A 16,362-nucleotide genomic window follows, 5' to 3' on the forward strand; every position below is an offset into this window, starting at 1 on the left:
TATAGAGTTGCCTCAAAAAATTAAAAGTGGCCTGACCGGGCGGTAGCACAGTGTATAGAGTGTCGGACTGGGATGTGGAAGACCCAGGTTCGAGATCCTGAGGTCGCCACCTTGAGCACGGGCTCATCTGGTTTGAGCAAAGCTCACCAGCTTGAGCCCAAGGTCGCTGGCTCGAACAAGGGGTTACTCGGTCTGCTGAAGGCCCGCGGTCAAGGCACATATGAGAAAGCAATCAATGAACAATTAAGGTGTTGCAATGTGCAACAAAAAACTAATGATTGATGCTTCTCATCTCTGTTCCTGTCTATCTGTCCCTGTCTATCCCTCTCTCTGACTCTGTAAATAAATAAATAAATAAATAAAAGTGGAACTGCCTTATGACTCAGCAATTCCATGTCTTGGAATATATCTTAAGAAACCCAAAACACGAATTTGAAAAAATATATGCACCCCTATGTTCGTTGCAGCGTTATTTACAATAGTCAAGATCTGGAAGTAGCCCAAGTGTCCATCAGTAGATTAGTGGATAAAAAAGCTGTGGTTGCCCTGGCTGGATAGCTTGGTTGGTAAGAGTGCTGTCCTGATGTACAAAGGTTGTAAGTTCAATTCCTGGTCAGGGCACATACAGGAACAGATCAATGTTTCTGTCTCTATCTCTCCCTAAAAATCAGTAAATAAATTTTAAAAATATTCTTAGGAAGTCCTATTAAAAAAAAAGCTGTGGCACATGTATGTAATAGAATACTACTCAGCTGTAAAAAAGAAGGAAATCTTACCCTTTGTGACAGCATGGATGAACCTGACATTATGCTAAGTGAAATATGGCAGTCAGAGAAAGACAAGTACATATGATTTCACTTATATATGGAATCTAATGAACAAAAATAAACTAACAAAACAGAAACAGACTCAAAGATAGAGAACAGACTGACAACTATCAGAAGGAAGGGGGATTCTAGGCTGGGAGAAAAAGGTGAAGGGATTAAGGAAACAAATAAACAAAACCCTTCATGAACACAGACAACAATATGGCAACTACCAGCGGTAAAGGGGGGTGGAGGTGAGCTAGAAGAGGGGACGGGGAAATAAATGGTGATGGAAGGAGACTTGACTTGAGACAGTAAATACACAATACAATATACAGATGATGTATTATAGAATTGTAACCTGAAACTATATAATTTTATAAATCAATGTCACTCCGCCTGACTAGGTGGTGGCACAGTGGATAGAGCATTGGCCTGGAATGCTGAGGACCCAGGTCCAAAGCCCCAAAGCCACTGGCTTGAGTGTAGGCTCATCCGGCTTGAGCAAGGGCTTACCATCTTGAGCTCAGGTCACTGGCTTGAGTATGGGACTACAGACATGGTCCCATGGCCCAAATGTCGCTGGCTTAAAGCACAAGGTCTCTGGCTTGAGTGAGGGATCACTGGCTCAGCTGGAGGCCCCTGGTCAGGGCACATATGAGAAAGCAATCAATGAACAACTAAGGTGCCACAGCGAGAATTGATGCTTTTCATCTCTATCCCTTCCTGTCTATCCCTTTCTCTCTTTCTCTCTTTCTCTCTTTCTCTCTCTCTCTCTCTCTCTCTCTCTCACACACACACACACACACACACACATGAGTGCGCAAATAAATGAATAAATGTCACCCCAATAAATTAAATAAAAAAAGAAAAATATCTGTCTCTCACTGAATTAATCGATTCATGTTTACTGGACTTGTTTTTCTCATCTTACTTTAAGAATTTCAACATGTTCTTTTCTCTGTATGGCCTTTTTCTTCTTTTAGACTTTAGATGATATTAAGACAAGAAGCTGGTCTGCCCATCAAACTACCATGCTAACACACCTGAGGTTCTAATTCTCAGTCTTTATGGAGTATCTTCTTATTCTCTCCTTTGGCTGGTGTGCATTTACACACATATATTCACACGTTCTTTTATACAATAAATTTTACCCAGTATTAAATTTTCCTTACTTTCATACACCTTGTAGCATTTCCTGAATTTGTTTCTTAGCCCTCATCTGAAAGTATTGCCACAAAAAGGATCGTTTTGTGACCAGTGTTCTGAAACTTAAGAGACCCAGGCATATTTTTATTCCAATTGCACAATGAAGTGACAATTTGGATAAATACAAGATCGAGATTAAAAATTCCTTTTAAAAACTTTAAAACATTACTGTACTGTATTCTTCTTGAACAAGCCCCAGTACTGAGAAGTCTGATATACTCTGCCTGGTCCCGTGTTGAGAGGCTAGCCAAATCCACTGTGTGGACCCTTTTCGAGTTAAAAGAACTCCAGCCTCCCACTTTACAGACACCCTCTCCTTCTCTCCCAAGTCTAATACCTAGATTGCCAGCCCTTCTTCCTTTCTCCCCATCTCTCTTAATTTTTATTTAAAATTTTCTATTTTCTTAAACTTGAGTAGTTCCTTAATCTGACTTTCTAGCTTATCAATTCTTTCTCTAGCTGTATCTATTCTACTATTTATTCCATCTATTGTGCTCTTTGTGTAAACAACTGTTATGGTTTCTTGATCTCATTTCATGTTACTAATATGCCAGTAGCACACACAAAATAACCTGAAATTCTATTTCAAGACGATGTGGTCCTTAAGCTCTTCCCTGGTGGGGAAACACAGGCTTTACTGTCCACTTGTAGAGCAATCGTCCCACACCCCAGCCTGTCACCCAGGGTGGTATCACCTCATCAGATACCTGCTCAGTACAGGCCCTTTACCTCTAGGTACCATCCGGTTCTGGTGGCCATGCAAGGAGGCAGCCTCTGTAATTCACCCAGAAGAGGTATGGGCTGCCCTGACTTTACCCTGGAACACCTGTACCAGCGCTATCCTCAGTTTCTACTGTGAGGACCAGCAGTGAAGTCATGGGATGCCCAAGGCTCTAAGCACCCACAGGACTGCCCTGCTGGTCTCTTCTGTGTGTTTATCCCATGTGCATCATCCTTTCCTGGGGGACGGCCAGCAACCCCATGCTGACCCACCATTTGGCAGAATTCCCTGATGATTTCTTTAAGGTATATTCAAAGGCAGGATCTGGCCAGGCTCATAAGCACCTTGGTTTGAGTAAGCACTTCCTGAGAAGAATAAAATATAAAATTTCAGCCAGCTGAGTGGACCAACTAGAAGGTGTTGCTTCCCCCAAGACACATTGCTTGAGAGCTGGGCAGGGTTTCCCCTTCTTGTCCCCAGCCACTGGGGCCTAGGCCAGAGGTCATTTTATTTGTTCAGTGAACATGAGAATCTTTAAAGTTCATGCTTAACACATTCATAAACTCAGACTAATGCCATCCCAGGAGCAAGGCAGGGTCTCTGTATGTCTTGCTAAAGCTGAGGAGAAAATAAACCGGCCTCTTCTAGCTGCAGAGAACATGGTTCCGAGTGTCCCAATCTGCAACTATGAGGTCACGCACATGGTTCCCTCTGTGGTGTGGTGCCAGTCCTGTGCCCAGTTATACATCCAGATCACATCATTATGAAGGATCGCACAAGCTCTGGGGACAGCAAGGACACTAACTCTGCAGTCCTTGCTGCAAGTACTACCCTTTTCTTTGTGAGGTTTCTCTGAAGAACAGGAATTTTTAGATTGTTTGTTCAAATCACTGGGCTTTCCTTCCACTGCAAACAGACTTTGCCAACCTTAGGTGGAAAAAGGACCTAAAGCCATAGCACAGGGACCCAGAGTGCATCACCTGCCTCTGTAGACAAACTTCATGGGCTCCACGGCCAGCGCAGTGGCCACAATGTCGTCTGCATTGTGTCTGCGAACTCCGACCACCATAAGCCCATCCAGCTTGCCCACAACGAAGACCAGGTTATCCTGAAAGCAAAGAAGCCGATGAAGACTCAGAGACCATGTGGTTCAGGCCCTGCTACGGGAGCTGACAGCACATGAAAACCAAGGTCCCACACATGGTGAAAGCTGAAACCTGGGTGGGGCAACTGGGGGATGAGGGGCCCTATAGCCTGGTGGGCTCAGGTGGGGGAAAAAGGGCAACTAGGGAAGGAGTTGGCACAAGAAGGGTTGGATGAAGTATGTACAGGACTCTGAATGCTATAGCACTATGAGCAGGGTTCCCAAACTCGGCACCAGTGATATTTTGGGCTGACAGTACTCTGTGGTGAGCACTGTGGGGTATGGCACAGTATCCTGGCCTCTAGATGCCCACTATATACTGGCAGCATCCCCTCCTGATTGGTAAGACTGTGGGGGACCCAGGTCGGGTGGCAGGACTACTCACAGGGCCGATGAAGCCTAGCAGCCCAGTCCTAGTGAATGGTCTGTCTGAGACTGGTGCTCCTTCCGCAGTGAGTGGGACAGTCTGCACAGAGGACAGAGGGGGACAGTCAGGCTGTGGTCCACAGATAACCAACCAACTTGCCAGGACTCCGCGGGCAGGTGGGAGAGCTTGGCATTTGCACTGCCTGGCAGCCAGGGCATGATTTCTCAGGTGGGGCCATCACCATATGTCCAGAGGACAAGGGGTTACCCCAGGGCCAGAGTCTCTACTGGCTGACGAGACCCTCCTTGGGCCCCTGCACACAGTGTGGTCCCCACGGGCCTGTGTTCCTACTTTAGCCCTTCACCTCCATGCTCCCCATGCCTGTCCGGAAGAGTGGAAACTCCCGGGGCTTTCCTGACACCCCAGTAACTCCAACACAGAATGCACTGGCTTGCCTGGGCTGCAAGGGCACCCTAAGTTAGAGCTAACCCAGCAAAGCAGACGGCAAGGAGGCTGGCCTACCACCACTGTGCCCCATGGATGTTCTCGGGACTAAATTTCAACATAAAGTACAAACCTCAAAGATGTTCTTTGTGATCCCAAGTAGTCCGTAGTATGCTGTGCCTGTAGCACTGGACTCAACACATATTTCTCCAACCTCATCAGTTTTACAAAGATATGGGACACCGTCTACCTTCACAACACATACCTTAGCTAAAAACAGAAGGAAAAAAAACCTTAAAAGCATAAATACATTGAAGTGGATCATCCATAATGACCTATACATGCCTGCAGTTACGGAAACAAAACATTACATGTGTAGTACGTTCTTATAACCAGCTTTCTGACACGTATCATATACACTCCGTTTGCTCGTGTCTTTATATGGGTACACACCAGGGTGAGCTGATGCTGCAGTTCAGCACATCCTCCTGTAATAAGCAGACATGCAGGGTCTGCGTGATTCCCCTGCACCAAGATGAGATGTTGGCTAACCTGGATGCCAACAGGCACCACTTCACAGGCTTGCTCTGAGACCGGCTCCTGCCTGAGAGCCTGGCGGACCCCACTGGTACCAGGGCCCTTCCTGTCACACAGGCCTTGTTGTGGACTCTCCCACAGCTCAATCACCCCTGTTCTGTTTTCACTGAGCAGCACTGCTACCTGATGCTCCTGCCTGCTGCCTGCCCCTCTCACTGGGGACCTTGCCTGTTCCTTTCTAGTAAAAAAGAAACATTACTATGAAAGTCCCTTATTTTTTCATTCAGAATAATCACCAAGACCGTATTTCACAGATCCTTTAAAGCAGTGGTTCTCAACCTTTCTAATGTGTGACCCCGCAATACAGTTCCTCATGTTGCGGTGACCCCAAACCAAAAAATAATTTTGGTGGCTACTTCATAACTGTAATTTTGCTACAGTTATGATTCGGAATGTAAATACCTGATATACATTATGTATTCTCATTGCTACAAATTAAACATAATTTAAATAGTGATTAATCACAAAAACAATATTTAATTATATATTGAGAAATATTTATTACTAATGGACCTCCTTACCTAGTGTATTGGGGCTACCATTCCGTAAATAGCTGCTTAACTAATAGATCTGTTTTTTCCAGATTAGTGGCAAGTTTTCTATATAGAACAGTGTGAACTACGTCACAGGATACACTGCAGTTTCTGCACAGCATGGTATCTTTCAGGGCTCTTTCACACTATAAAGCAGCGGTTTCTGCAGTGGAATCCACATCTCATTAACTTCAATGGGAGACCCGTGGATTCCGCAGAAGAGAGATCCCCTGTGGCAGAAATGCAGTTCCGACACATTTCTTCCTCTCCTATTCAAGTCAATGGGAGTCTGCTGCGGCCTCCCATTGACTTGAATAGGAGAGGAAGAAATGTGTCGGAAACTGTCATTTCTCCGCCTCTTATTGAAATCAAAAGGAAGCTGTGGCGGATTGTGTGGTAACCCAAGATTCTTGGGAGCTCTCTTCCACAAAATCTGCCGCACTCCCAATGAAATCAATAGGAGGCGGATTCAATGCTGGAAACCGCTGATTTCAGCAGTTTCCTCATTCAGAATACGGGAAAATAGTAGGAGATATGGGAGATAATTATACATTGGGGAACAGTGTGAACTACATCTTATAGTGGTCTCTTATAGTATAAGACCGATGTAGTTCACACTGTGTAAATGTATGGTGTTTTGTGTAAGTGTAAGCTGCTTTTTAATGATTACACACAAAGCACCTTTCACTTACACAGTATTGTGTGTATGGTGTGTTTACTGTTTTTACATTATTAACCTTTTTTACACCAGCAGGCAGGCTCTCTTGGCTCTCCGCCTCTTGCCTCTCCACCTCCTAGGCTTCTGTCCTATGGCGCTTGCTGCACCCGCCCACTGATGACGTCAGCTAGCGCCTGACGCACGTAATGCGTTGCTATGGACGAGCAGCCGCGCTGCTATGGACTGTGGAGCGTCCGTCCCCCCCCCCACTTCCCCCACCCCTTAGGCCCCAGACGGATGATGCAATCACGCCTGTGCATGACCTCAGGCATTCAGTTTGGAACGCACGTCCATAAAGGTGTGCGTTCAAGCTGAATAGCGCTGCTGCAGACGGTAGCGCGGCTTCTCAGCGGCTAAAGCCATCGGAAATATGTATTTTCCGATGGCTTTAGGCGACTCTTGTGTTTTGGTCGTTTGACCCCTCCTGGGGTCGCGACCCACAGGTTGAGAACCGCTGCTTTAAAGAGTTACTGTGCTCTCCTCATAACTAAAAAAAATATGTAAGACTCTTCATCTTTGCTGTTTGTAAAATGTTTCCTCCTCATGTTCAAGTTACTCTAAGACCAATGAAGTCATATTTATGGTAAAGCTATAGAAAAAATACATTTCATTTGCTCAAGTATAACTAGAAATAAAGTTTGAACTTCCAGTCTTGTTCTAAGTGTCCCAAGTTCTCCACACCTGGAGGGTCAGACATTCCTGCTGTTGGCCTGACCCCTAGAGCACCTGACCGTGCCCACATGGTCACAGCCTGTGCACAGGCCACCTGTGGGGGGCAGCCTGCAGACCCTGCTACCTCGCACACAGACACAGCCGCACTGAGAGATGGGAACCTGCCTCTAGAAGTCACCAGGGTGGGTCAGGTCAGGACAGCTGCCTAGGAAATGCAGACGACCCGGGATGGAGAGGAGGGGAACTGGAGCAGCTGTGGGGTTGCTACAATGAGAGGTGACCTCAGAAAAGCATAAACAGAGTGTTCCCCCACTCACAACTGTCACCAGGAGCCTCCTGGGCCTAGCTCTGCTCTTAATTTTCCAAATGGAACTTTGCACCAGCATCACTCCATGTGGCCTGGCCTGTAGAACTGCAGGTAGACAGCTCCATCACCTTCTCCTCACTGCACTGCCACAGGGATGGCAGGGAATCCTCCGACAGCTCATTAGATGGTCAAGCCCATGAGGCCTGATGCACAGGAGCAGGATGGCTCACGTGGCCTTTCTGGAACCCACAGGAATCTCTGTGAACCTTAATTTAAGGTCATACTCCTAACATACACATACTTTCATGACTTACTGAGATAATCTAATTATCAAGTTATTCAGAATCATGGGCACCATGAGGTTTGCTTCAACATGTGTGAAGTATGAAATGAAGGCTGTGCCTGGCAGCAGTGTGAGTTGCTGTCATCATTACCCCACATACTGGAACTAGAAGTCAGGTTCATAGGCCATAAACACATTCCTGTATTTTAGCTCAACTTTAAACTTAATACAAAAAGAAGCAAAAAAACTGAAAAAAAAAGTCAGAAATTAAAATCCTAACTTACATGAAAAAACCCTTTTAAGAAATCTTTTACTTGTGTGCTTTTAGATCACTCTTACAAGGCTTAGGGCTGGTATAACTCTGTCATGTAACTCAATCACAGGACAGAACACTCCAGGCGCATCCCTTACCTCCAGGCATCGCCTGACCAACATCCTGAACAGTAAGGACTGACAACTTTTCTTCAGTATCAACTCTGATCACACCATAACTAAGGCCATTCATTGACAGCACAGCTTTTCTTGGAGGAGGTCCTCCCAGATCGGGTGGCCTAGAAAACAAAGCTAGATTAACTGACAAAGGGTAGAGTCCTTGGAAGATGGAACCTGTGGCCCCCCTTGCCTGCAGGACGATGCTGCACCCCAACCTCTGCTCTACATCACACTGTGAGGACACTGGCTGCAGACTGCATTCCTAAAGGTGGCACCACCTCTCCACCCCACACTCTCTTCTGCAGTGAGATCTGAATGCTCCTCCCTTCATCTGATGGGCCTAAGTGACTTTAAAGGGAGAACATAAAAGGTAATTCAGCTTCCACTCCCTCCTCTTGGGAGACTCACTGGGAGCCTTGGGCAGACAGGTAAGCAAAATGACACGATGGGAGGAAGCCCAGAGCAGCCTGCTCCAGAGACCAGCAGGAGAGGCCCCGAGACTACACAGAGGAAGCCATATCTTCAGCACCCCCCTAATCCTGGTCCAGACCAAAGAGCACCCAGCTGCAAGGCAGCACCAAAGTCCCGACTGTAGAAAGCAGGAGAGGTAATAACTGACTGACTGCTGCTATTCTAAATTGCCAAGTTTAGGAGTAATTGGTTATGCAGCATTGGTAAATGTAACACTGAGAAACAAAGTGCAGTGTTTTTCCCACTAAGAAAAAATACTGACAAGCAAAAGAAATTACCATAGAACAAAAGGAATAAAGGGTGCTTGATGGTTTGTAAAGGATAAAGATGTTACTTTTAATGCTAAGGTGTTAACATTTTAGGATTACCTAATATGCACATAAAAGCACACACTATTTATGGACATACAAACATGAATAATGCAGACCACAGCTGAGACTAATCTCCTAATAATCAAGGTAAAGATGCCCCAACTGTGAGCACACTGCCCTTTATGCCAGATGGCACTGGGACAGCTGTGGACAAGAGCCACAGGGCAGGTGAGAGATGACCAAGATAGGAAAAGTGGACCATGGGCACACCTCTGCACTGGAATGATGCTGGGGCACCCATTACTATGCAAACAGCTTGGGAAACTGGTACACGATGGGGCACTGCTTCATGATGGCTATTGGTACCACAGGTAATGCAGCAGTACGAGTAAGAATTAAGTCTTAACAAGCACAACAAGTAACTAATTTACCTGCGGATGGCAACTGTTAGTGCCTCAGGAGAACTGGCACAAGGACAGATGACCTCCGGCCTCAGGCCTCTGGACTGGAAGACGTTGAGGAAGGCATCACAGGAGGATATAGACCCTGTGTGAAACAGTGGGACATGAGAGAAACTGCAAAGCTGATGGGCAAGGCTCACCGCCAACACACTTGGGCAAATAAGCTCTGAGGAACAAATACTGTGGCAACAAGCCTAGAGATTGCCTGCACTGGCTTTCTGTCCAATTCACGTTTAAACCGCCTTAATGTAAGATGCTGTCATAACACAAGAAAGCGAAAGCCTCTTGGGGAGGAGGTGGGGTTGTTTCCATGGAAAAATGATGCCTTTCAAATCAACAGCAGCTGGAAACTTCTCACAGAAAACCTACTTTAAACCTCTGTGTCGGTTCTGAAGTCAAACTCATGGCCAGCCCTGCCTCCTGTTCCATGCCACCTCAAAGGTCTGCAGAGTGGGAGGTGACTGAGGCATGTTTATGGAGCCAAGTTTTCCACAGCATAAGGCTCCAGGTGCATATGAGCACCCTGCTCCTAGAAGTGCTTGCCCAGTGAACTTATCACACCTATCCTGGCAAGGCAGCCTATACTCTGTCCCCTGGTATTGCCCCAGCCCCAGTCTGGAGTGTCACCACCATGAAAACTCAGTTCCCAGGAGGCTGGGCGCTGCCTGCAGAGAACCCCAAGGCTGTACCACCACCTTCCAGCCCTCTGCCACATCAAGGACCAAGAAAAGGAAGGGACCTATTTTCAGGTACCCTTGCATGAAATCTCATGCTGGATACTGGGAGACAGCAAAGGACAAACAAAGCAATCTAGATCAGTCACTGTATTCTAGGGAACTGATATGAGGAATGACAGGGCCCTGAGGTCTGCAGAGTGTGCAGGGGGCACTTGCTTTGGAGACACTTCCTGATGGGGGCTGGTATAAAGGAGATGGAGGTGGGGGGAGAGCAGAGGCACTATAGGGGAGTGTTGTATGATGACTTGGCCACTTGATCTCAAGTGAGCAAGCAGCCTGGTAGATGGAGAAGCAGAGAAGTGAGCATCACCCAGGTGTTTTGGAAGCAGGATGTAGAGACCCTACTGGGCTCAAGTGTAAATAGAGAAAATGAGAGGCTTTGGGGTGCTAGATGAGGCAGACTCCGAGCAAAGATTTACCCAGGAGCACAGGCACTCAGGGATGTTAGGGTCACACTGGGCAAGCCAGACTCTGCACAATGGCTCTGTGATGCACAGTAATCCCAAGTACACTAAGGCTCCCCAGAAGATGTTCTGTAGCAGGTCCTGAATGGCCCCCAACAAGCAGCCACACTCAGGCTGCCCAGCAGCACGCTAGGAGAGCTTGCACCAGGAGACGTGGGGTGGCTGAACCCTTGTGTGACTGGGAGAGTGCCACACAGCCAAAAGGCAGGGCTTCATGAGGCTTCCAATCCATATCTATGTTCTGGTCAATGCTTAAGAAAGATGATTCTCTGAGGCCTGGACCTTCTCTCAACTGCATTACAATCGCCTTCAAATTTAGAGGCAAAAAAACATGCATGATATATACCAAGAGGTGACACATTAAAGATAATGACAAGATACTCACTTTCACACCACGGGCCTAGCCTTGGTCAATGGCTTACTCACATGGGTTAGCGCCGTCGGCCACAATCAGCATGCGCAGTGAGCTGAGGCTGACATCCCGCTGACCTCGCTGAGCCAAGAGAGACCAGTGCATGTCACGGGACTTCACTAGTGCGGTCTGGGCTGCAGGAGGACACAGCCGTGAAAGTGGCACCCCCGCTTCACACAGACCCACATACAGTGCTTGCCGCCAGGTATGGTGCACACGTGGGAGTACAGACATGCACCCTGTATTTCAGGCCACATGTTCTCTGTAGCCATGTCTCATTTTTAGTTTAACTCATTTTACTTAAAATCAACTTTGAGGTCTAGTTTAGATACTATAAACTCAGGTCCATTTTCAACTTTGATTTTCTCTCAGAAGCTCTATCTTGCTCTTTCCATATCTGCTTCTTCTGCCTCATCCAACCCTTACCGAGCTACTAACACCCACAGCTGTGTGGCCAACAGAAGTTTCAGAGATGTGAGGGATGTGAGCAAACGAACTCAGACCTCAGTCTGGCCATGCTAGTGGGCAGCACCCGCCCACCCCTGCGCCAGGCTTCCATTTTCCTCAGTACAACAGGATTAAAAGCAATGGCTACCCCCTCGAGGCTGTCCTGGAGACACCTTGTTAGAGCACATGTCCCACGTCCACACACCATAACTGGCAGTACTGTTAGCAGAAGTAAACAAATAAACAGGGTATCCAGGAAGAGTCAGCATAAACAGAGACCCGAAGACCAGGCTCGGGTTTAGTGCAGGTGCCCTCATGCTCTGCCAGAGCAAAGCCAGAGATGCCTGGACTGCAGGGGTGACTGACTAAGGCGGAGTGGGGTCAAACCCCCACTGGCAGACTCATCGCTTGTGAATGGCTTTGTCTAAATTAACAGTTTTGTTGCTGGTGGTTTGAAAAGCCCTAACCTCAAATTAAAACCATTTCAAATACTAAGAATTGATGTGATTGCAAGGAAAATTTCAAGAAAATAAAATTAGGAGCCTTTGCAGAAAAGAGTTCTCATGAAACAGTTCTCTGCTCAGGGTGGCTAGGCCTTGCACTCACAGGTTGAAACAGTCTGCAGCCAGCACCAGCAAGTTAGGACCAGCACTGATGACAACTTAGGACCACAAAAGACAAGTCTAAGACCTGGTCATGGCTCATGCTGGCCATCAGGGCTCCTTAGCTCACATCTGTAGTTCTCCATGTTCTTATTTTTTTCTAAATCACTAAAAATTAGTTCAAAGAAATCTCTTTAATGAAGGATGAATCGCACAATGATGCTAATTCCTTTACCTTTATACAAACACACTTTCTGAATCCAGGAAAGTGGATTCACCTTCATCAGCGCATACGGGATGCTGATCACATGCATCTTGTTCATGACGCTCTGTGAAAGACACAGGTGCTCAGGCAGGCCTCACTCTGCACCCAGACCACACAGCATCAAACCACGTCCAACTGGCCAAGACAACGCCAGTGCTCACAACACTATTTCAGTTCAGACATGTTAGTCAGATGAATCAGCAGGACTATGGATTAATTATATCACAAAAAAAGTAGGGTTTGGAGCCCTGGCCGGTTGGCTCAGTGGTAGAGCGTCAGCCTGGCGTGCAGAAGTCCCGGGTTTGATTCCCGGCCAGGGCACACAGGAGAAGCGCCCATCTGCTTCTCCACCCCTCCCCCTCTCCTTCTTCTCTGTCTCTCTCTTCCCCTCCAGCAGCGAGGCTCCATTGGAGCAAAGATGGCCCGGGCGCTGGGGATGGCTCCTTGGCCTCTGCCCCAGGCGCTGGAGTGGCTCTGGTCGCAACAGAGCGACGCCCTGGAGGGGCAGAGCATTGCCCCCTGGTGGGCGGAGCGTCGCCCCCTGGTGGGCGTGCCGGGTGGATCCCAGTCGAGTGCATGCGGGAGTCTGTCTGACTGTCTCTCCCCATTTCCAGCTTCAGAAAATAAGGAAAAAAAAAGTAGGGTTTGGTATCATGTATTGATACGAAGCATTAAGAAATATCTCGTTACAATTAAATTGTTTAGCGTCAACACTCACTGTCAACACTCCATGCCATAGACCAGCATCCCTTTTGAAATCCAGCACATTTGTTAGTGTTTCAGCTGAAAGTGGAAAAAGATGGTTAAATTGCTGAATGAACCACTTCACCAGTCTAACCACTTTTAGAAAAACTGAGAAGAGCACATCATCAACATATAAGAGTTTTAGGAAACATACAGCATTTCCAAATACCATGCACTAACTAACAATTTTGGTTATCTATTCAAACTACTGAAAAAACACAAAAGTAGGTCATACAATTTTGGATTACAACAAAGAACTATGCTGATCACCAATCTGAAAACAAAGGAATAGTCTCTTGTTAAGAGGCTGAGTGAGGCTGTCACACGTTTCCGTCAGACTGTGGGTGATAGTTGTCATGGATGCTCTTACTTCTTAACTTTACATCCAACTCCTCTATTTCTCACATCCAAGACCATTATCCTGCATCTTCTGGAAATGCCACATGCTGCTCGTGTCACTTCCTTCAAAAAGGAGCTCATTCTTTCCTGCCCATTTTTCTCTTCCAGAGGGTATCAGGGAGCAGAAGCATAGCCTTGTACTCAGTGTACCTGACCATATCCTCTGAAGGACCTGGTTCCAGACCTCACACTGAGCAGGGAACAGAGCCTACAGCTATAAGCAAATCTATACCTCTCCAAGGGCCACAGCAAGCCCTAATGGGCCCCACAGGAGAAACACCCCTGGTGATATGGGGAGCTGGGTTTGTGTGCCAGGTCACTGCTGTGTTCTGAATAAGCATGCTGTACAAGCTCCCTGGTAAGCTCAGAAACCAATTATAGGTGACATATGTAAGGTCAGCACTGGGTCTGAAGAAGAAAACCATGGAGCTTGATTGATAAATCTAATTTTTTAAAAATTATTCAGGCCTTTGAACATATTTAAAATCCTCTTCCAAATCTCTACTGAAGTTTTTAGCTGTGCCCTCCAGTACTCCTTGCATTTATTTTTATTTTCTATTTTTTTACTTCTTGCATTTAAACACCGTATGTTAGATATTTAAACATACCCCTCAATATACTTTTTAGTTCTGTTCAAGTATTATAATGCAAAGAAAATCACCATGTACACATTTCTAATAATTTTTGAAATAATGTTTCTCTAAGTTAAATATGTACAGTTCAAGGGACACTACAAAGAGACAACCTATGACCATCAGATTTCATCTGTATAATGACATGCAGGACAGCTTAAGCCCAAATCCTAAACCACAGGCATATAGAACAGCAATAGAAAAGTGTCCCAATAAGATGGTTTTCCATTTCTTTTTAAATGTAAAATGTACTTCCCCTCAGCTCTGCTGCAGGTTGAACCATCCCACTGGACATTCACAAACTAGTGTGATATGGACAGCACACTCCATAAAACCAACATACACATGAGTTTATTGAAAAGGGCCCAATCAGCCAGCGTAAGCAGAGCCTGAGCATGCCGGCACCCAGAACAACCTGGATTAGAGGGCAGATCCTGTGCAGGGCTGGTTCTGACACCTGCAGCAACAGTTCCCAGGTGCCTTGTGCCCAGCTGGAAAAGCCACTTGACATGTCCTTACCTTCCGAGTAGCCGCACGCCTGCGTCAGAGCCCGGCACTGAGCCAGCAGGGATGCGTGGGACACTGTGATCCCCACTGTGCTGCCTTCTTTGCTGGTTTTATACTGAAAGATTTCAAGAAAAAAAATCCACTATGTAATGTTTCTTGAGGCCACAGCAGAGAGAATGGAGGCTGATGGATTTTATTTAATTAGTTTATTTATTTATTGGCTGGTGGATTTTAGGGAGAAGCAGCTGTCAGCCATCTCTCCTTCATTCCCTGACCCTTGAGGTAATACCCTCAGATGAAGTAACAACTTATCCTGGACAAGTGCTAAGGGCAACAGTGCAGGCAGGCTCCCTCATAACCATCCGCATCTCCAGGGGAGCCAGTGAGGGGAGATTAGTTAAGAGTGAAACTGAAAGAATCTGAGGAAGTTTCCAAGTGACACTTGACTGGGGTGAAAATAAAACATAAGTTTTAGCCTGTGAACTAAAATATTAACAGCTATACTCATGTGAAAACAAGACCTAACCTGCAGGCCTACTTTAGGGCAGTCTGGGTTAGAAGAGGTCATCACCTCAATGTAGGCGGTCCTGGCTCCTTCATCCAGGGCCAATGGGTGCCAGTCCTTGGGCGGCTTAGTCAGATGCTTCCCATCGATCACCAGCCAGGTGAGGGGGGGCCAACCTGTGAGGGTATAGCCAAGGGACATGGTACAAGCATCAGAGGGTCTCTGCTCCCACATTCAGAGCCTAGCCACTGAACAGGCAACACTAGCTCCTAAGCGCCAAGGAGACATGTCTTAGTCTCATTTAATTCTTTTTTTTTTTTTTTTTTTTTTTTACAGATAGTCAGAGAGAGGGATAGGGACAGACAGACAGGAACAGAGAGAGATAAGAAGCATCAATCATTAGTTTTTCGTTACGACACCTTAGTTGTTCATTGATTGCTTTCTCATATGTGCCTTGACCGTGGGCCTTCAGCAGATGGAGTAACCCCTTGCTTCAGCCAGAGACCTTGGGGTCCAAGCTGATGAGCTTTTGCTTGAACCAGATGAGCCCGCGCTCAAACTGGTGACCTTGGGGTCTCGAACCTGGGTCCTCGGCATCCCAGTCCGACGCTCTATCCACTGCGCCACTGCCTGGTCAGGCTCATTTAATTCTTCCTTAACTCATTAAACAGCTGTGATCTGGACCCTGAACCAGGTGAGAAGCGAGATTCACCAAGGCTCAATCAAAGACTTTCCTTTTACTGAAAACTCTTCAATCTCTGTAAGTACAACTGTTGGAAAAGTACCAGAAGATACGAGTTTGGCACAGAATGCTGAGTCCCCTTGCCCTTAGGGCCCACCTTTGAAAGTTGCCACCTCTCCGGTCTGTGCCTTGGGCAGGCCTTTCTGACAAGCGTCTGTGGTCAGGGCCAGGGTGACGCCACAGCTGCCCAGCAGAAACCCAATCTGCTGGCTGCCAGCATCCTGTACAAGACAGAGTGATGAGAGTGAGACGGAAGTGACGTGCTCCCAGGAGCTGCGACACAGGACTTTTACTATGAGGGCCCACACACAGAAAGTAAAGCACTTTTACAACCCTCATAAAACTTCTAGAACAACTCAATTCTATATACCAGCAAATTTCAACCAGCGTGCACAATAATTTTTAGAACACACACTGCCTGACCGCTTTT

At 46.6% G+C, this 16,362-nt stretch overlaps 1 protein-coding gene across 5 annotated transcripts in view; it reads right to left on the minus strand.

Annotated features, from left to right (window-relative positions):
- Positions 1-16,362, minus strand: part of DIP2A (disco interacting protein 2 homolog A) — a 158,148-nt gene that overhangs the window by 23,329 nt on the left and 118,457 nt on the right. For all 5 annotated transcript variants that reach the window (XM_066259129.1, XM_066259128.1, XM_066259127.1 and 2 more), the window contains 11 exons: positions 16,030-16,153; positions 15,257-15,366; positions 14,698-14,800; positions 13,122-13,186; positions 12,374-12,467; positions 11,104-11,223; positions 9,447-9,561; positions 8,213-8,352; positions 4,825-4,961; positions 4,266-4,346; positions 3,717-3,844 (listed from right to left, as the gene is read on the minus strand). In XM_066259129.1, the coding sequence (XP_066115226.1) occupies positions 3,717-3,844; positions 4,266-4,346; positions 4,825-4,961; positions 8,213-8,352; positions 9,447-9,561; positions 11,104-11,223; positions 12,374-12,467; positions 13,122-13,186; positions 14,698-14,800; positions 15,257-15,366; positions 16,030-16,153 (1,217 nt within the window). The remainder of the gene's footprint in view (positions 1-3,716; positions 3,845-4,265; positions 4,347-4,824; positions 4,962-8,212; positions 8,353-9,446; positions 9,562-11,103; positions 11,224-12,373; positions 12,468-13,121; positions 13,187-14,697; positions 14,801-15,256; positions 15,367-16,029; positions 16,154-16,362) is intronic.

This window comes from Saccopteryx bilineata, chromosome 2, assembly GCF_036850765.1.
Source record: "Saccopteryx bilineata isolate mSacBil1 chromosome 2, mSacBil1_pri_phased_curated, whole genome shotgun sequence".
In the NCBI taxonomy this organism is placed as follows: Eukaryota; Metazoa; Chordata; class Mammalia; order Chiroptera; family Emballonuridae; genus Saccopteryx; species Saccopteryx bilineata.